Here is a 21,926-nt window from a genome sequence, read left to right on the forward strand (position 1 = left end):
TAGATCATAAACTAAGTTATTTACCACTAGTCCTCTGGAACATGCTAAGATGTTAGATAGTAACATTGCTTTAAGTGAATTCTGACCCTTTGTCTTACCTCTTTTTCTTTAAATTGTTCTCTAAACAATCTGATGTTTTGCAGACTGTAAAAAAAAGGAAAAAAACAACCAAGTGTAAGCTGCAATATAAATCTATGGTGAGATCTATCTGCCTATTTGATACTTTCATAAATCTACTTAGTTTGAGATGCTGTTACTTAAATAGTTTTAAAATATTACACTCAGATTTTCACAGGATGAAGGCACATCTGTCACTAGATTTGTCAGTATGCCTCTAATACGTCACATTATCTTTGGTGGCTGTGCTGGGCCAAGATTATAGCAACCTACTGGCAGAGCTGACAGGCCACCAGTGTGTGAAGGAATCCTTGTGCATTTGGCGAGAGGCCACAAATCTGGCAGCATATCTACTCTGACAAGCCAGAACAGATCTACCAGACTGTGAAAAGCACTATCCTTGCAGGATGATACACAGAAGTTGCCAGGGCACACAGGTTTGGGGATGGATGCACAACTTTTCTGGGCTGAAGTTAATGTAGATTCAGTGACGCTGGTATGTAAGAAATGTGTTTTTAATAAGCAATGTTGTTAGTTTTGCTGAATGCACTGGACCAAGAATAACATCATACTGTTAAGATTAAAAGAGTAAGACTGGTGCACCAGAAGGTGTTGTTAAAGGCCATAGTACATAGGAAAGATCAGAACTCAAGAGGCAATAGAAAACAGGAACAAGTTTCAGCTAACACACCTGCACAAGACCCACACATTCATCAAATAATTAAAAGGTATAGGCACTTCCAGAATGATCTTGCTGTGTTTTCTTCGTCTTGCCCACCTAATAAAAACTAAACAAACTAGGTTTTATATTCACATTTCCTACAATACCTGCAAAGCCCTCTAACAGTTAAGATTTCCTCTTAGGACTTGATGTTGACAACTACATGCTCTGGAAGCCTTTACCTGATTTCAAACAAAGGTATTCGTAAGTGCTGGAAGAATAATTATTCAGTGCTGTAGCTCACCTGCTTGGTACTTCTGCCTCTTCCTTTTTGCAGCCTTTCAGAGCTGCTATGTTGCTGGCCATGTGGTACCCAAGTAGGTGGCATTTTCAAAGATACCTTGTAGAAAATAAGCTTCTTAAAGTCCTATTTTACATTGTTATGCAATTTTAATGTAGATTAAAGAAATGTCTCTGGTTTATGAGATCGATTAGTCACGCAGGTTTTTTTACAGGTTGCTTAACATTTGTCCTGTGTCATTAGGAAGAGACTGGGAAAAGTGGGCATAAGCCATGGACGAGCATACTAATTACTAACTCTGCAAGACAGCCAGAAGCACTGGGAAGTGTAGACTGCCTTTAAAAAACACAAACAAACAAAACAACCCACAACAACAAAACCACCCCATTTCTCAGCTGCTAACACATATACAATTTACATAGCTGATCTAGGTTTTTTGCCTGACTGGAAAGGATTTGCAACCAGTGATCTTAAGTGCAAGGAAGTCTGCTGAACTTTTAAGTAACTGACAGGATATAAGCACTCTCCAAAGAATATTCCTCCCACCTACCTGAAGTAGCTTGTTCTGTAGGTAGATTTGTTCCTGGAAAAGTACCTTGTTCAGACGTACCTTGCCACACAAAGCATCACCAAAGACTGAAACTTCCAGCTGGTTAATGTCCTGGCCCTGCTTAAACGGTCTGGAAGCACGGGACCCTCTGTGAATTTTTACCTTACAAAATGCAGTATTTACAGTCTAAAAGTTACTCCAGTCCATTTTACTCATCTGTTTAGGCTGAGTACGCACTTTTAAATGACAGCTGCTACTCAGGATTCCAATTCAAGGGGGCAGTGTCAGCTTCTGACTTTCATTTTTTTCCACAGTCTTTATGTATTACTTTCTAGATAGAATGGCAGTTTTGAACCAAATCTGACATATTTCCCTTCTCTAATCCATATATTTACAAGATACTTTTTATACAATTTTTTCCTTTAAACAGATGACAGCAAGCTATGACCTAACCCAGTTGACTGGCACCCAAAAGGAATCCTTGTTTAGCTTCTCTAACACAGTTTTAAGTTGATTACATGCACTCTGGACATCTTCTTTCACCAGTATAGTGTCAATCAAATGGCCATAGTGTTCTTCAATGAATGTTGCTGAATTAATTATTTCCTGCTGTTCTTCATCCTGCTGATCAACACAAAAAGATAAAACAAAGTTTTCAGTAAGCTTCTTTAATTAATTATCAACATTTTAAGTATACTAGCACACTAAATCAGTACTTTGAAAGAAACGAAACAAGAGCTGCTACCACTGGGAAAGGGTATGTAAAAATCTTACAACTGAGATTAAGGAGACATATGCCACAGCTGGAATTTGGCAGGCTGTTTCAAAAATTCAAGATGTGTTAGGGAGGGGGAAGAAACATGTTACAAGAGGGAACTAAGACACTAACACAACATTTTACAAAATTAGAAGTGCTGCCTAACCTAACATCTGGAAATTGTACTCTTCTAAAGCTGAAAAGCTGTTTATCTGAATTCAGTAGCATCTTCCAAGGCTGCACCCTTCACCGACATACACAGGTCCACATGTAAGATGTGCTCTCATTAATTTATGTGTTCTCATTACTTATATAGTCGAGTTTTAGGGGAGTCCAAAACCTCATTTTAAAGTTCCATCTGACAGGCTGGATGTCCACAGGACCCACTTAGTGCCTAACTATGACGCTCCCTGTAATGGAAGAGGTGCTCCTCCATACAATAGAAATACTAGCCCAAATACCTCTTTTGTGTTTCAAAGGTAAAGTTAGAATACTTACGAAGGGCATTGAGATTTCTTCTGACACTGGAGATTTTAGGACATTTTTTTTCTTTTCTGGAATGAGAGGCTTCACGAAGATAACATAAGGCTTAAATTCAGCAGTCCTCAAGTGTTTCACTGCCTGTGAACAGATATTTTTTGTCAATCCATATTGTATTTATTGCTACATAGAATGCCAATGATCTGCTCAAGCTGGGTTCAACAATTTCACTTGTACACACTACGATCTTAAGTCCTGTGCAGTATACGTCTGACCACTATAACCTCTTGCTCTTCAAGAGAAAAATTAATGTCAGTGCCCTGTAAGGTATTACAAGCATATGTATGCTTCCTGGAGCATGGTCTAACTGCACGCACACCCTGCTTTGATCTGCAATTCCCAAAACAACGACATAGCCATAAACATTGAGAAATGAACGAAAAATGGGTTTGACAGATAAGTTACTGCTTGTAACAAACACGTATTTTAAATCTGTAATTTATCTGAGCTAACATTAGAAGTCTTTTCCTGACTTGTTGCAGGATCTGCATCAAAATTTCAAAGAAAGATTAGCGTGCTATGCCTTAGTATGTATACTGGTTACAACTTTAGCAGTGTTTCAGTAGTAATAAGAAAGAAGAAGAATGGAAAAAAAAATAATCATCCATGCTGTAAACATGGACTGGGACTTCAGCAGGCTAGGACAGAAATGTGCACTTCTCCTACAGCAAGATAAAACCCCACAGTGAGCTGTATCATCTAGGCATCTAGTAACTGTACACAGTTCATTGCTTTCTGAAGAGCCCTATTCTGCTCAGCTAGCAGCCAGGCCACCTGTCAGAAACGCATGTTCCAAGATCATCATTGCTCTCTGCAGAGCGAGTAGCCACAAACAGTGAACAACATTCGTTACTTAGGCTGGCAGCCCAATAAGAAACATTTGCTTTCCTTAAAATAAACTGCAGAACTTACTTCAGGAACCACATCCACCAAACAAACCTTCTTTTTGGCCATCACAGACCGGATTGCCTCAAGACTTGTGCCATACAGATTTTCTTTGTATTCTCCATGTTCCACAAATCTAAAAAGTTTAAAAAAATAAATAAATACAGTCCAGAAAGTATATTTAACTTTCATCAGTTGACAGTTGTTTCCCAAAGTCACAGTAGTTACATACATGGGAGGAGGGAAGTCACGAAAAAAAGCATTTCTTTTTCCAATTATTTTTTTCCTTCTGGTTGCTTAGTAGCAAGTGTCTTCATTACATGTCACTAATAGTGAATCAGCACTACTGACAGCAGGGGAAGAAGCTGCATTAATTCAGTTGACTGATGTTCAAGCCAAACAGAAGAAACTTGTTTCTCACATTAAACAGAGCAAGGCCAACAAGGATATGGACTTAGATTCTTCTGGGATACTAGCCAAAATCTGCATTTCTAGGAAACATAATTCATCTTCCAGAAAGTCCTTTACATGCACAAATTTAGTCTACAATTCACTTTAAAGTGGAACTACAAATAAAATTCCTCAGTGCTATCTTTCACATTAAACAGAGGATAGAGTAGGACCAACTAATTATCTGTTACTTTCACTAGATTCAGTTCTGACCAGTCATATAACTTATAATATGCAGGCTTAAATTTTAACTTTTGGTCTTCCTACCACTCCTTTGTTGTTTCTGAATTGTCTCTTACTAGATTTCTGGGTTCATAATAAGAGTCCAAACTGAGTAAAAACCTTTACTGACAAGTGGAACCCTTCTCAAACAGCTTCTCCAAGTTTACATCTGATTTTGGTATTTGTATTACATGAAATGTAATTGAACATGTTTTAAAAATGTTGCTAATTATGTCAGTATTTTAAAATTAACTCACTTGTTTTGCTGCACATCTGTCTCAAATGATTGCTTAGAGACAAAATTGTATTCTACCCCCTCCTTCTCATGACTTTTCTTTGACCTGGTTGTATCTAGAATAGAGAGGAAGCAAAACATAGGAGACAAGTCAGATTTTCCTACCCATTTACGTTCCTTGAATTTATAATAAGACCAAAACTGTAACATTATTAGTTTGTAGACCAAGAATGATACATTTAGTAGAAAATCATTATAGGTAGACCACTTTTGATTTACCTTTATTATTTCATCTCTACCTTTCCCTGACGTTCTTCCCATTGAACTGTTTCCTTTAAGCCTTCCTGCTACAGCTCAGTTGATTCCCTGATAATGCAGGAGAAGAACAGCTTGATCTGTCAGCAGCAGGCTCAGAATGCTTCCTTTACTGTCAGCACTGTTCTCACACTTCTGTGAAACTTGCACAATTATGTACATCCCCTGCTTTTGACATTGTTTCATTTAGTATTTGTTATTAATATAGGAGAAGCTTTGGTGATCATTCTAGAAATCTATACCTGGCATGGAAGTAATGTCTGGTCTTTTCTGTGTGCATGTTTAGATTCAAGTAAAAATTACTCACATGATTGAACACCTGCCTAACAGTCCTTTATCAACAATGCCCTCAATGTCTTTTTTTTTTTTTTTGGATTTCAAAAGCATCTTGTTCCTCTATCACTGCAACTGGCTCGTATGAACAGACTAGTTACAGTAATCAACAATTCAAAACCTTGTAAAAGTTTTGACTTTTTTTTCCCCTGCACATATTAATTGCTGTTTTTTGCTCTCTTTAAATGTAGTTTATTACATTTTGAAGAAAAATCATCCCCTTTTAAACTAATATACTGAATACTGCATTGTTTTGGCTGAATCTTAAGATATTAGCTTTTCCACTTAAGTTCCTTTTTTGCAGCTCACAATCTTATTTTTAGCTTCTGTGTTTAATTTCTCTCTCTCTCTTTTTTATTTATTTATTTTTTAATGTGCCTTGAGAAAAATGCAATCTATTCATTTGGAAAAACACAGTTAAAAAAACAACTGAGTTGACAAAATTCCAGACTGCATATGCATCGAGTTATATAATCATCTACTCAGCTATTAAAGGCAAGCATGGTTTATTACAATGAGAAAATAATTTCAACTACTTATGAAATATGCATAAAATCAACAATTGAAATACAAATTACCATTCATCAATGCAACTGGCGCTACACTATTAAACAGAATTTATGGGATAAAGCGGCAACACACAAATGTCAGTAAATTTGACTCACGTGGAACTGCAACACCATACTCCTGTGGGTTCTCTGACACAACCTTCTGCTTGAGCTCATTTAATTTGGCCCCCAAGCAACCTAATAAAATAGAAATGACTTACAGATTTTTGTGGGGAATGAAATACTGTTAAAAAAAATAAATCTGTTTTACACAAACAATCTAATACAGGAGAGTTCTTGAAGAAATTTGTCCATGAGACACCTCATGACCTGCCACATTTTACTTTGAAGAATATTATCAGGAACAAATCGAATCCTTGACAGCTTTTGAACAAACATTTGTCAGGCGGTAAATCAGAAAATCTTTAATACTAGCAGTCAGTGTTGTATGATACGCTTGATTTTCTCCAGAAAACTGGCTAAGCAAAAAGCTGTTAAGCACACTGAATTAGAATTACATGCAAAATTTTGATAGGTAATTCTGTCCAACATCCAGCTTTTCATCATTGTTCTGACAGCATAAGCTTGCATGTTTGAGAAGCAGACCCCAACACTGAAAGTGAATCAGGCAAATTACACAGTCCTGTGTCATTTCTTGAAGGATTTGGTGAGGTGTTTTTGTTTGGTTTTGTGTTTTAAAGGATTGTCACTTAAGAGACAATAACAAATACTGACCAAAAATAGGTATCTTAAAAAATATATAAAAAATTAAAATCTCTTGGAGTGGGCGTAAAAATGGGAATGAGGTATATTAAAAATTTGAACCAATTCTGTATCTTACCAATCAAAACAACCAGCCTCCGTTGATCACCAGGCTGCTGCTGATATTTTGTGACTTCTTCATACGTTAGGAACTCTGTTGCATCTGCCTGATCTGCTTGCTTTGTGTCATTCAGATTGTTCTCCTTCTCTTTACGACTTAATCTAAAGCTCCTGCGTAAACCAGCTGCAGAGGAAAAAACATAAAAACCACTAAAACCATGTCTTCATTTATCTAAACTTCCTGTTCAGTTAGTAGATACTGTCTTTGAATACGAGTTAGTCTCATAGTTTTTTTTTTTTTAAAGATCAAATCACTGCATGTATGCTAATCTAATCCATGAAAAATCTGTTTATCAGGTAGAAAACCAAGCACCTTCACACAAAAATAATCTAGTTTATGAAATGTTTATGTATGTAGCTTTTTATTTTTTAAACTTGTTTTTGAAAAATATATTTTTTAATATTTTTTCTTTTTTATTGTTTGGGTTTTTTTCTTACAGGGAAAAGGAAGGGAGTTTTGGTTTCTCACCTATGTAATGTCCATTGAAATATCCTTCACAGTCACAGTCCTCTGCAACAAAAGAAGGTGGGGAGGGCACAGGGAAGAGGAGGGAGAAAGAAGAGGAAGGAGATAGCTTAAACAGTGCCTTTTGTATGCATCTGGCTGGTTGGTGAGGGAAGGAAAATTTTTATATCCAGCATTATATGCATATACTGTTTTCTAACACAAATATGAATCACACACACACACAGAAGTATTTGCCTTACCTAATATTTTCTATTAAGAACAACAACAACCACCTCTATGTCAATATTGCACAACACTATTGTATGTCTCGGTATTTATGGTCTCCAGAATTTATACCCTTCAGCTTTTATGTTTGATCAGTGCTGCTGTTAAAAAGTGTATTTTTCAGACTAAGTAGAACAAGAAGACTCCACAAACACAGCTCTATTTTAATGAATGGACTTATAAGTGGATACGATTACATTGCCTCTTCTGACTTTTTCAAAGATATTTGGACTTGAAGAAGGGTAATCAGAGATCCAAAATAACTTCTCTAAATGTCTTCATTTTGATTAAGTTAAATTATCACTGTTGAGTTATTCTTTACTAAAATGGCAATGATACCATGCTTTTTATCATACACATGCCAACACAAAATAATAATACGATGATGATGCATATTTAGGTTAAAAAAAAATAATAATAATGCCTCCCAACTACTATCTACTACGCCCAAGGCCTCTGAAATATGAAAAATGAAAGCATGATCCTTATCTGCAAAACACTATGCTGAAATCCCAAGATCAATATTGAGTGCTTATAATTCCCAAATGAGGACAACCAGCTTTGGATTACCTAAACCAATCCAAGTTAAATTAGTTTAAGTAATATGTAAGGAAGAAACTGCTGTAGGAACAAGCTATGTCTACTGCTCCCTTTGCCTGGGGTCTTACTAAACATTTTAGATTTGTTTACATTCAGAGAGAAAATTAGTTAGGAGAGTACCCACCTTTATCAGAAGACTGATCATCTGCAGTTAGCATGAAAGATAGAGTCAATATGATTAAAGACTGACAAATAATTGTGTAGAATTAGAGGGCATGCTAAGGAAGGTTCTTTCGGTCTGATTTGCTTATCAGGCTTTTATATCTCAAAAAAAACCCACGCAGTAATATATCCTTACCAACTGATCAAAGACCTTTATGCTAAAATTTAGTAGTAAAAAAATAATTTAGTATTAAAACCATTTATCTGCTTAATTGTCTCAAAAATGTCTGCCTAAGTAACAATCCTCATTACATGCCTCCTAACATTGAATGTAATGGAAACTAATACTGAAAAGCTTCGATCGAATGAATAATGCGATGTTATAATTAGGTTGAGCATCTTCACTCGGCATCATAGCATAAGAGTATTTCTTCATGAGATACACCAGCATCATGGGGCAGAAGCTGGCTTCTGTCATTGAAGAGGGACGCTTTCCAGATTCCTAGTCTACATAAGGGTGGCACTCCTAGCACAGTTGGGCTTCACATGGCTTTCCCACACATCAGTAATAGCTGGGCTGAAGTACCTTAAGAGCAAGAGTAACGTCGTATTCTGGGATAATAGAATGCTTCCTGCCTTTCATCACTATCAATTTCATCACAAGTGGCAGGTTTTGTGTGAATAATTCACTGACAGAGGCTTCAGAGCTGTAAACAAGAACCCTTTTAAAGCCTAAGACCATCTCTGTAATGCCAAGAAACGGACCAGTAAAGCTGAACTCTTCCTGTAGCCTGAAACGCAGATGGTATTGACAGCTCAAATGGCTTTTATCCTCCTTAAAGCCCCAGTTTGTTTTCCTATGAGCTCAGTCATTTCATGTACTAATGTATGAATTTGAAGAAGTGCGCACTGGGTTATTTTTACAGCTTTCAAGTTTCAAACTGTGGAAAGATGTGAACGCTAACAAATTTTACAGCACCTAAAAAAACATTTACAGACTCATGTTCTAGAGCAGAAAGAGACAGTCAGCCATGACCATTTTTTAAAACACCAGGCACCCGCAGCACTGAATAAAGCTCAAATCTAAATCCTCCCATGTGGCAGCTTATATCCATGCAAATGAATCAGTGACAGATTACACAAAACATATTGAAAAGCATCATTATTGAAATCAGAAAAAAATTACTGCTAAGTCAGCATCAACTAAGACATCGCTTAAGGAACTTACATAACGGCTTCTTCACAATTTTGGGATTCTGCTGAATGCCTATAGTTCTTCTGTAAGTCAGTCGTCTAAATAGAAAATAATCACAATTTAGCCATTTATGTTCAGAATTATAAAGAGTTTATATATTATACATATAGCACTGAAAATAAAGAACAAAATGGCACTTCTCCTTGGAAAAAAAACATCTCTGATTCAACGTGCACAGTCCACAGAAGATACAAACAGCAATTTGGAATAAGAATCACGTAATAAAACCAGAGGCCAAAATCAGATTCCTTCTTAAATCTGTAAATCCTCTACTACTGTAAATATAAGACATTGGGTATATTATTGCTTTAGAAGTTACATGTATCCTGCTGTGAAAACAGAGAAAGCTTCTAGCTGCAGATACCTGGGTCTAAGCTAAAGACACTCTTAGGAGCCAGATGAAACACCAGATACAATTTATTTTTTTTAATAAAACCAACCAAACAAACAACTATTTAATGCATTAAATTCAGAACTGTTAGAATAAATCAGTATTTCCTCATACTATGGAAGCACAAGTTTGCAAAATACAATGTCTCTATTAGGCAAGAAGCTCAAGAGACTGATATTCCACATTTCATTTCTAATACGTTTCGCAAGTGCTTCTGTCATGCTACAAAGCATAAGCCGGTTACAAACTATCCCCAAAAAGCTAGGAAGTTTATTATATAATTGGAGAAGATGGAGCCTTCTAGCACTTTCCTCTAAGCATCTGCTATTCTCCCTAGAATGATCCTGCCCTTCATTTCCTGTGAACAAAAGCAACATAAAAATGTGGGACACCATATGGTTAGTTAAAGAAAAATAAGGCAAAAAAAAAAAAAAAAAAGCTTGTAATGTTCACTGACAGACCTTTCTTGGAACTGCTTTGAGGGGATCAAGCCTGCTCTGAGGTTGGTGTCTCCAACACGCTTTGCTTGCCACCATGTAGGATCATCTTGGCTTACAACTTCCAGGATGTGTCGTCTCTTAAACGGCAGACCAGCCTCTTGGCAGGGAATGGCTCTGTCTTCTTTGGGATTATAGCAGAAAAGGGCCCTCATAAACACCTTCAAAAGAAAGTAACATATCCTTTCTTCTTGTCCTATTTGGAATTTCAAACTACTGTTAGAAGGCACTCTCCTAACACATCCTTAACTAGGAAACTATACGCTCTCAATCTCTCCTTTATGCCTTGTGCTACTCAAAAATATTGAATCCCAGCAAGTTGCTCCTGTATTTTGACTTACTCGCCTATGCAGAAAAATGAACTAACTTTCAAGCATCTACCCAGTCATTATGTATTGGCACCGTGGAACATGAGACTCAAGAGTCAAAGTCCCAAGTAAGCACATTTCACTGTCTACGTAAGTACAAAACACAACAAGCAAGACAAAATTAAGGGGAGAGAGGTAAAGAGGGATTCAAGGCAAAGTAGCCTTATTATAAAGGCTGTCTTTAGAACGTTCCCTTAACGCATCAAAATCTACTATTCATCTTTTGATTTGCATCTTGCCACTACTTAACACATCAAAGCAGAACCACTTTTATAAGTAATTTGAGCCACTTCAAGGAAAAATTCATCAACCGAGAGCAGGGAAGCAGCAACAGAGGTTGACAGAGGAATCCTGGAAGGGATGAGTTGAACAGTACGTCATTGCTGATCAAGGAGGCCAAATGAAGCACTCAGAGAGGTGTGCTGAAGTTTGCCATGACCTAACGTGGTCAGATGATGAATGCAGCTCTGCTCATGGGTAGATCTGTTTTAACTCAAGTGAGTGGCAAAATGCCCAGAGATAACGGACAGATAAGAGTGGATGTGGTAAGAGGAGACTGGCATGAACACTGGCTTTAATTACGTGAACCAAACCAAGAGGGTAGATTTCAGAAATGCTACGAATGAGCATGTGCCAAGATAAAGAAGACAGAAGTCATCTAAGTAATTACACGGAATAAGATGGCACTATCTTTTACGTCAAGAAAGTGCCCTACTATCTTTTTAGTTAGATTATGGGTCTAATTCTGCGCTGCCCCTCACTGAATCAGCAGGAATCTTAGAAAATATTGGCATCCCTGTAAATGCAAGTATGAAAACAGTATTCCACCAAGTTGCATACCTTGCTGTCTTTTAGACGATCTTCTTCTTTAACGGCTGGAATTATTTTTAATGTTATTGATCCCTGAGACTGAGCCTGAGAAAAAGAGATTTTTATTTTTTATGTATTTTTTTAAAAACTTTGAAAGCACAATAAGGACACAATGCAAACCATTCAATTTCCAATTTAGGAGTAAGTGCCTTTCTATTCTTCTCAGAACTTTAACAGACAAAGCTAACCTACTATTTAACTTCATTATAGAGACTATCACGACGTTGCATGAATCTTCCAAAACAGCGTCTTCCCTATTGGAGACACTCATCGACAGTAACTCCTTAGCTAGAACATAATAAGATGTGCATTAAAATTCCCTCATTTCCTTTTAGCAACCAAATTAATTTCTGGATTACAGTTCATATGTCATGAAAAACTTCTTTAGCTTAAAGTTTGATACAAACAAGTTTTTGCAGCCTAAATATTTTTGACATACACCATTTAAAATATTTTTGTTTTCACAGACAGCAGCTCTTCTTGCTAACTGCTCAGGGTGCAAATATAGACATCTACATTCATTCTAAACATCTTTGCTAACAAATTTCACTCATTTGCTACAGTAAATTTAAAAGTGCTTCTAGTTGCTTGGAAATTTACAATAGGTTTATCTAATCTATTTTTAGATAGATTCCTTTGTATGAGATGAACCGTGTCCCATAGAAGCCTGTTGTTCTGTACAGATTAAAAAGCTATACAATCAGCTTGGATAAATATTTGTGGTTCTTCCTCAGAAATAAACCATGAAAAGGAAACAATTACATTGCAGGCATTTAAAACATGACAGATGAATACCATTCCAGGGCCCCCACAAATAAACTATACATTATTGCAAAGGATGGGTTTGATTTCGCCCTCCGAATTTAAAAGGGGTCATTCTCCTTATTCAGTATAATTTTGATCAAAATTAAAATCAGGTGATGGAACCGTTGCCAAATACTTCTGTCTCTTAGGGCTGTTTTTCTTCTTAGTGCGTCACTAACCCCACTTGACACCAAGACAAGGGGGAACCAAGCCACAAGAGGGGAGTCAGAGACGAGTAAGAGCTATGACACTTTCTGCAACACAACAGGCTGACCACAGATGTGGAGGTTTAGAAAGAGCTATCAATATTTGTGGGTTAGAGAAGCTTGAAGCACGAATTTGGCAATGCCTCAAGAAATCTGGTAATACAGAACAGACTGGCAGCTGTAACGGACACACAGCTGACTTCCTTCTGGTTCCCAACATACCATATTATGAATAAACTGCTTCTGTATTAGGAACACACTTTTAATTTGCAATTTGCTTGTCATAAACAAAGCATGAAGGGGACTTTCTTGACAATGCAACATGTAACTTTATATTTGTATCTTACTTGGTACCGATTCAGTTCCATGGAAGTTTCTGAAGTCAAAAGAAGAGGACTAAATAATCCACGGTGAGAAGAACAACTCTTATTGCAAAGACAAGCAGGGATTCCATCTTTTAGCTCTATACATACAGCTTAAACTCATGGTTATATCTCATCAGCTATTGTATTTACTAGATCACCCAATAGAAAAGATCTTGAAACAAAAATCAGTGCAGACCAAAATCTGACTTATTTCTTCTGGTCGTTTGTGAAGCACAGCAATACCATTGACTTCTCGCAGTTCATCTCCAACATGGACAAGACCTGAAAAGACAAGTAAATTAAAGTAAGTCTACAGACCAGAAAGCACCACTCCTCTGATGTCTGACCTATGTCAATAGCACACAACTCCCTGTCTTTCCCCCCTCAGCTTAGTGGATTTCCTACTACAGCCAAGTGTTTCTGTTGGCAATGTGCTTTTCATCCACGTGGCATTTTTTTTTGACGCACCACAGTCACATATGAGACCAACATGGAGTCAGAGCACATGTGGTGAGATACTTTGGAAAAGTCACTGTCTTTATATTTGGATCAGCACTCAGAATGCAAAACCGGAACAGTTTCCTAAGAACGATCACATTCTGTAAGGTCAGGAGACAAGCTGCTGACTATAAAGGCAGGAATAACATGGCTGTCAACTGACAAATCAACACCACATGGTCCCTGAAAGACTGTTGGGAGTTTTTGTTTTTTTTTAAACAAAACAAAACAGCACCACAACAAAAAACATAAGCCATGAAAAGGCCCTTATGAGTTTTAGTTTTTTTTACCCAGGTAAGTAAGAAATACTGCATTTGTATGCAGTCTAACTACTACTTAGTGGCTTATAAGACTTTGTCAGTAAAGCAGACAGAAAACAACTCACGATACATTGAAAACACCAAGCATACCAAGATGTAAGATTAAAACTAAAAAAAAATAAATCTCTTTTCCTCCCTTTCTTCTAACGCTTAAACCTACCTCTCCCATCTCTGTTGGCATTTTTCCTAGTGCCTCTTTTAGACAAAAATGTATCTAATTAAAATAATAGATTACTGATGAAATACGGAAATGCTAAGCACACGCTCTAGTCATTTTGCATTACATTTATCAGATTATGCTAATATGAGAAATGGTAACAGTCAAGAAAAAACTGTAATTAGCTAATATTTTTTCATCACAGTAATTCATTAATTTAGGGATTGTATTACCTGTATATTAGAGAAGTGCATGAGGCTTGGATTCTATGAATCACATATAAGGCCAATTCAGTTTAATTTAATAAAGTCTGGATGAGCACCTTCTAGAAAACAAAAGGTCAAACTTTGCATGAATTAACCCTGTAGAATCTGAAAGCATGCTGAAGCCTGTGCAGGGAAGCCTCTCCTGCCATTAGACACCTGAAATTCAGTTGTCAGGTGAGCTTACCACATAGGCTCCCCTTAGAGTCAATGGGAAAGAAAGGCAATTCCAGCAGTGGAAACCCATTCCAACGTTGTTGGGATGATTCATTCTCCAGCAACATCCATCTCTCTCCACTGACTACACAGAGAGCCCACATAGTAGTTCAGACTTGACCTCTAACAGTTGCCTATGAAGAGTTAGGCAAGTTGTATCTTTTTAACAAAATAGTCTACATATATTTAAATAAACACCATTAGATTTAGCTAGAAGTTACTGCTCTAGGTATATGTATACAGTGCATGTGTGTGTGCATAATTCTAGGAATTTTAAAACAGTTTATAAATGCTATTTTAAATCCCCCTTTCTTCAGAAATTTACCACTGCGATCAGCTGCACCACCTCTCATGATCCTTGCTACAATCACAGCCCCTGTATGCTCATCTCTTCTGATGGTAGCTCCCTGAAATAAAACATAACCCCCCCAAAAAAAGAAACCATCATAAGAAATTTCCTTAGGATACACTAAGCAACAAAATAATGTGTAAGCTAGTACGTCTTCTAAATTGGAATTCATTTCCATTATAGTTTTTGTCTTCCTCCTTGACAATTTTCACCACTATTCAATTTTTGCTAGTGCCCATCTCAAATGATTGAAGGAAGATGTGTGCACCCTCTTTTTCTGACCACTATGCTCAGTGTTTATCACACACCTACACATTATAGTCATAATCAGTCACTCAAGTGTGCAAAGCAATACCTTGCAATGAGCTTTCTCTATGTGTCTTCTGAATCTTTATACAGTAGAGCCAGCCCTTTTAAGCATAAAAGGGAGGAAAACCAAGTATTAGGTGTTTTTTTTTTCCATTTGTTTGTTTTCCTTCTGAGCTCTGCTGACAATATAAAACTTTAATCAGGAATCAAGTCCCTGCTTTCTTCTACTACCTACTGTCATGTACAGTTTCAAAAAGCACTTTAGCAGATCTCTTTCCCAGTGCAATTATTTTTTCTTAGGAAATCAATTCTTCCACTTCCAATTGTATAAATTAATATTATATCAATATACAGTTTACATATAGCCATCAAACATACTCCTACCATACATCACTGACATTCATGTAAATGAAGGTATTCATTTTACATTAGCTACAAAAATAAAATAATTAATATGTATAATAAGCATAATTACTTTAACATATACTGCTTCCTCAGAGGTCATACTCCCCGCAAAGTTAAGGTATGAACACATATCTATGAAGTATCTCATGCAAGATGTGAAGGTGTGTTTACCAAAGTTTTCTTCTCATGCTATCTTACTAGCTTCAGAACACTAATTTTTTTCACCTACCTCCTCTGTACTTACAATAACTCTTTTGCACTACAGAATTGTATGACTAGACACAGATTATCTTAAACATACCAAGGGTTCTTTATTTTTCACTAGCCGAACAATTTTCACTGATTCTTCATCAAAATCATCATCAAAGTTATCGGGAAGAGGTGGAAGGACTGGATCAAAGTTCTTTTGTGCTACAGTGTCATGTACTACAAGCATTGCCTGTTTAAAGAAAGTAAGAAACAGTAATGTAATGGAGTATCACAGCTTTCCAGTTCTCATGTTTCAGACATTACAGCAAACTGAAAAACAAACAAACAAAAAAAACATACAAAACAACCCACACCCCAAAAAGCTATCTTTAGGAAAATCCTACACAGAAGTCCTGTAGCATAAATAAGTGATTTCTTATTGGTCTTCTGGCTACAATGCTGAAAAGGCCTGTATTTAGTGTTAAACTCTGCTCTTTTTACATTAATAAAAAGAAATAAGAAGCTAATCTACTGTCAAAGCACTAATATACATGGTGGAAGAATACAGGGTGTTTCCTTTCCCTTCTCCTGGACTTTCAAAGACAGGAACTCAGAGACTGACCCATGCTTTTCAGTCATATCTGTCAGTTACTCTTTTCATTTAGTCTACACACCTTTGCACTTGTCTCATTGTGTCTATACACTTCAGAAAAAGAGGGAAGTCAGAGACTCTCTTAATGGTGATTATCTTATCCACCATGTAAATTATTTGGTGGCATATGTCAATACATAAAGTCCAGGCATTAATACTGTGTCTTCTCAATCCCCTTCACTTTCTAAAGCCTGTTGCAGGAAATCACAGTGGAACAGAACTAGTTTGTAGGAGGCTTTTGATTTCTCTTACAGACTCCCCAAAGTAACTTTTCCTGTACAGAATACTGTTGGGAGTTATGCAAAAGAATTTGACTAAGGTCTGCGGTGTATTTTTTTACCCTGAGATGTGGTGTTGACAACAGCTGAAGAAGCTCTTTTTCTTCGTTATTCACTGGTGCAGTCTGCAATTCTTCTATTACCTTTAAAATAAAAATGAGCAACTTGAAAATAAAAGGTGTCCGTAATTCTAGACACTCGATACAGAATTCTCAAGTGGTATGTGAAACAACACTCTTGTGTTTATGCTGTGATAAAGCAGTTTAACACTGTTTCTATAACCAGGCAGCATTATCTGCATGCATCACACAATAGAAGCCTCCCTGTACCCCTACAAAGCCTGGATACCAAAATGCACCCTGGAGTCCCAATCCTTACAAACAAACAAACAAGAGAGAAACAATGGAAGCATTCTTGCACTAGGCTGATTGCTTAGGAGGATAGAGAAGGGGCAGGGAGGAGGAAGGTAGAAGGAGGGGAAGCAGGAGAGAGAAGAAATATAGAGCACAATTGCTTTCATTTGTTAGAAGAGCAGGCTTAAAGAAGAAAGGGGGAAAAAAAGGAAAACAAGAATTTTTACTCACATCTTCAACTAATCCCGCTGCACTATGTAAAACAGGAGTTGGACTCTGTCTTTCATAATGACGGAGTTTTTCATGAATCTAAAAAAGATTATTCGAGTATATTACCACAGAGAGAGATATAAAAGTTCCTAAATACACATGGAATATTTTACGTATAACTTTTCTGAGACTAGCATCAGAAAAATATTCTTTCTTGAGGTCATTTTTTTGTCTAGGAGTTTTTGAGTTTTCTTTTTGCTAATCTTAGTTTCACAGACCAAAAGATCTGTTAGGACTTCAGCAGCATAAGAGAAAAATGAAGGCACTTCACACGGCTTTTTAGCTATTGCCAAAATGCACGTGCAGTGCCCAATCACATCAAGTAACCTATAAAATGCTCTCAATCCAACTATCAACTAAACCTTAAGAATGGCACTTCCAATCTGATTCCAATTACACAATTCAACATGACCACCCACCACCAGGCAGAAATGGTTTTGTCTGAACAAAGTTTCTCAATTTTCATTGAATGTTCTCCATGTTTGTGCTCAAATAAATATGTGCTCTGGTCAGAACTGAGTTCTATGCCTTAAGAAGTTAGCTGTGCCAAAGCAAATGGTTGATAAATTGAGGGAACAGAGAATAAATAAACCTGTAAGGAAAATGTAAATTGGTAAACTTTTACCTTCATCAGGTAGCTGAGACTCTTTTCACTGAAGACATCCTTAAGGAATCCCATTTCCTCTTTATGATTTGAATCAGGTCTTAGCTGAGATGTCAAAAGAGCCAAAGTTTCATGTAAACCTAGGTTTAAATTCAAGACAGAATAGAACTTTTGTAAATGGCATGTCTCACAGGATCTTCTATTACAAACTTAAGTGTCAATTACATTTACTTGGGTACCATCTTGGTTATTATTAAGTTTGCACATAGATTTGTGCTTAACCTCCACTCATTTTTAATGCTTCCTTCTTAAGCAGTAAATACAGCTTGAGATACAACATATATTAAGGCAAAAAATACTACAACCATGCACTTTTTAAAGTTATTACAATTGAAGTTTTCCCCTTTAAGTCATTTCCCTTTGTTCCTCTAACAGCTGGCCCTCTAACAAACTTTGAGTTCTTACAGCATCACAGCAGACTCGCAAGGTGACTGAGCCACCTCCTTTGTTGCACAGCCACCAGCTCTGCTTCCCAAGGAACTTTGTTTACAAGTGTTACCCTGCCATTTCTACCTCTGAGGCACCTTGTAGGAAGTCAGGTCTGACCAGAGGAGAAAAGGCCTGGTGCTGAGCTGAAAGCAACGCTTGTGGCTAGTTTTCTAAGTGCTTAAACAATCAATATCCCAATCTTGCAGTGTACAAAGGCAGACAAACATTAGTTTTTTCCTGGTGGACCATGGCTGATTAAAAAAAAATAAAATAACAGGTGGCACAGCAAGCAGCAGAGGTGTAAGGGCTGATATTTAACAAGCATGCATAGGAGCCTGTTTTATACAGAGGTTTGTCTGTAGGAGGCTGGTTACTAGCATACACTCATTCAGGGATTCAAGAATTCTTATGAAACCAGGTATTTCCTGAAATCTTAATAACTTTATTCAATTCCACCTTTTATACTCGACTGTCTTTGTATATTCTTTCATGTAACTCCCATGAAATCTAGCTGAACCATCTTAATGTTATTTTATTTAACTGCAACATGAATTCATTTCCTGCATGAAAAACGTACACCAGTCTGTTGAAAGCATGCAGATTAGTTACCTGAGTCTTCCGAAAGCACTGGCATGGCTTTGCTCTTAGTCTTACACACAAACGTTCAACTTAAATCAAGACGATTGTTTCTTTTTTCTGGACTGCAATTCAGAGGCACTCCTGAAATGAGTAAAGATAAAATCTAAGCTTGAGCACATGAGAAAAATGAAAATCATGTAAAAATAGCAAATTCCTAGTACAACTTTTAAGCATTTGGTTTAATATGAATCAGGCAGAGTCCTTCGGTTATTCTTCTACATACGCAATAACACACAAGAATGTAAGATCTGTGTTATATAATAACTTTACAGTATCTTGGATAGAGTTAATGCTGAAGAGAACAGATGCTTCCCTATTCTAGTCTCAAGTTTTAGAAGGCCTAAGTAATTCTCTCAAAAAGAAAAGAAAAAGCACAGTACAGAATGGATGTCTAAAAGCACCAATGACCACCATATGCCCAGGAATAGACAGAGCATGCAGGAAGATGCCACCATGAGAAGATGTTCTGGCATTCCAATGCAGACCGTGCTATGATTAGATGCAACTCATTAAAGCCAGTGGCAGTGTCACTCCATCAGCCTTGGTGATGGGTACTAAGGATGCTGCAACAAATAAGGCTGACTCCTTTGCACAAAAAATTCCATTAGATGCTTTTATTGTGGATTTCTCTTGAGAGCAAATGACTCCAGAAATATTTCATTTCAAACTGCAAAATTGAATCTACACTTATAATCAATAGTCCAGGATAGAACATTTTGTGTCCTCTCTGGCATTTAAAATCTTGTTTGTGCTCACAAAATTATTCAAACTCTTGCTTGCAGAAAAAGAAACAGACATAACAGCATACACACAAAAAGAAAGAGGGGTACTTCACTCTTTACTGAATGCAATAAAGGATGTATATTGTGCTTTTATGTGTGTTCTCTAACTGGTGAGCTCACAGGCAGCTGAAATTTTGTTCTGATTTATGGATCATACCCCACTGTAGAACACAGGCTGAACATTTACTTAATTAACTTTCAAGACTATTCCTATTACATATTGCTTTGAAGAAATATGCAAATTCCATCCTCTACTTGCCACTTCATGCCAGAAGAAAATGTATAGTATACACAATTCATTCAACCCATCCCTCTGGTACGTTTACTACTCCATTTAATTTGACACATATTTGAAATATTCTCTGATTATCAAGAGAGCTTTAATTGCCCACTCTGTGAGAATGTGTGCTTCCTGCAGACAAACTCACTTAGCACCAAAACCAAAGTAAATCAGGCTATTTTCCAGACTCTTAGCCAAACAGCATCCTACCCGGCAATGTGGAAAATATATGTTTTCAGATCTCAAAAACCTGGCACAAAACTCAAGAGCACTAGACTTAAATGAGCTAGGCACAGCAGTCAAAATGGTGGCTTCCCGTAGAGACCTTTCCCATGCTCTGTAAAATCCATGTTAAGACTCAGTTGCTTGGACTAAACATTCAGAAGACTGAAAAGTATTTCACGTTCAATAATTCATTGCTGGCATCCTCCTGTCAATACTCAGCGCTGGCTTCAAGGCACTAAATTCAGCCACGGGCATGTGACTTTTGAAAGGGGGGCTCAAAATCATTTATCTACCCTTTCAGCCATACAGTATGAATCTGTTCATGTATCCCTTTCATCTAAAACTCTACAGCACAATTCATTTTGTGTGTGTGTCCTTGCCCAGATGTTTGAGCCACCTCCCTTGCCCAGGAAGAGGCCTGTTGATATGTGAGAAGGGCTAAACACATGGATGCTGCTGTACATGGGGTCAGAGATTAAACAGAGATGTGATATACTTCGTCATGCCCCCATTACCTCAGAAAATAGACCTACTGCAGTTCACAGCCTACATAAATTGTCTGTAACCCAGATCTATTGATCAAAGCCTTCATAAAGCTTCCATAACCCAGATATACCACAGCAGTAAAAGCCCATTTCCGAAAGCGGGGACACTTTAACATCTTCCCAGAAACTACCCTAGTGATGAGGAGGCCAGGAAAGACACCTGCACACCGAGAAGCTCATAGGTGATGGCTACGATGTGGATTTTCTCTTCCCCTTGCCTTTGTGCCCACCGAGTGTCAGGGGCTGACCGAGCCAGCCTTTCAGCTGCCACTTCGCCCACCTCAGCACTAGCAGAGGGACTGCTCCGACAGCTGAGAGAAGCAGGGAACCCTCACAGGGGCTTTTCCACAGCGGCTCAGCGATAACCCGAGGGCAGGCAGGCGGCTCGGCTGCCCCGGCACCGCTCCCCGAGGCTCCCGGGCACGGAGCGAGGCAGCTCCCGCACACCCACAGCGGGGGTTTGAGGCGGTGCAGCTCCGGAACCGCTTCACCGGCCACGAAGCCGAAACTCTGCGAGGGGCTCTGGGACCCCGTCTCCGCCTCCCGCGAGCCCTCTCCCTCAGGCGGAGCTCGCCCGAGGAACCCCGGCGGCTCCGTGCAGCGGAGGCCGCGTCAGAGCCCGGCCCGGCCCCAAAATGGCGCCGCCCCGCTCCCCTCAGCGGGCACCGAGCGGCGCTCCGGGAGCGGTGCTGCCGCCCGGGCGACCGTTACCTGCGGCTGCGGGCCCGAGCCCGGGCCCGGAGCGGTGCTGGCTGCCTGCCCGCCCCGGCGGAGCGGTTCCCCCGGTGCCCGCCTCCCTGCAGCCCGCTGCGAGCCTCGCTCATGCGCCCCTAGAGCCGGTTACGCGCCGCCTCCCGCCCTCATTCCCTCCCCCGAGCTGCCCGGGGCTGGGCGGGCGACAACGGTGGGGTCTGGGGTGGTTGTGAGGTGGCGGCGTGCCCGGGGGGGATCTTCCCAAGATCTCCCGGTGGGCCCGGGCCGGAGCTGCTCCCCTGCCCGGTGTCCCACAGGCTCCAGCGCCGCCCTTTCCCAAAACACCCTCAGGGAGCGATGGCACCGAGATGCCACCTCAGCCCCCGGCCAGCCCCTGCCACATGTGGCAGCTGGGGCGTTGGG

At 38.7% G+C, this 21,926-nt stretch overlaps 1 protein-coding gene across 7 annotated transcripts; it reads right to left on the minus strand.

Moving 5' to 3' along the window:
- Positions 1-79: 79 nt before the first annotated feature.
- Positions 80-21,679, minus strand: MPP3 (MAGUK p55 scaffold protein 3). 7 transcript variants are annotated; one of them, XR_011089893.1, is made up of 20 exons: positions 21,522-21,679; positions 18,949-19,059; positions 17,872-17,990; positions 17,208-17,285; positions 16,686-16,766; positions 15,806-15,943; positions 14,767-14,848; positions 13,184-13,269; positions 11,583-11,657; positions 10,339-10,535; positions 9,460-9,524; positions 8,254-8,274; positions 7,266-7,307; positions 6,756-6,920; positions 6,032-6,112; positions 4,741-4,834; positions 3,839-3,947; positions 2,885-3,007; positions 1,083-2,253; positions 80-144 (listed from the first exon to the last, which is right to left on the minus strand). XR_011089893.1 is itself a non-coding variant. In XM_068660798.1 (19 exons), exons 2-19 carry the CDS (start codon positions 18,971-18,973, stop codon positions 2,071-2,073), a joined length of 1,734 nt encoding a protein of 577 aa, XP_068516899.1. In that variant the 5' UTR covers positions 18,974-19,059; positions 21,522-21,679; the 3' UTR covers positions 80-2,070. The 7 variants fall into 7 exon arrangements, 6 of the variants coding, with proteins under 6 accessions (XP_068516899.1, XP_068516898.1, XP_068516897.1 ...); XM_068660798.1 differs by having other exon boundaries at positions 80-2,250; positions 3,866-3,947; XM_068660797.1 differs by having other exon boundaries at positions 80-2,253; positions 3,866-3,947.
- Positions 21,680-21,926: the final 247 nt, after the last annotated feature.

This window comes from Anas acuta, chromosome 25 (genome assembly GCF_963932015.1).
Source record: "Anas acuta chromosome 25, bAnaAcu1.1, whole genome shotgun sequence".
In the NCBI taxonomy this organism is placed as follows: Eukaryota; Metazoa; Chordata; class Aves; order Anseriformes; family Anatidae; genus Anas; species Anas acuta.

Coding starts and splice junctions, on each gene's coding strand:
- MPP3 (XM_068660793.1), bottom strand. CDS start 18,973: ATGCCAGTGCTTTCGGAAGACTCAG. Junction 10,536..11,582: donor ATCGTCTAAAAGACAGCAAG/GTATGCAACTTG, acceptor TTTCTTTTGAAG/GTGTTTATGAGGGCCCTTTT. Junction 9,525..10,338: donor TCAAAGCAGTTCCAAGAAAG/GTCTGTCAGTGA, acceptor TTTTCTATTTAG/ACGACTGACTTACAGAAGAA.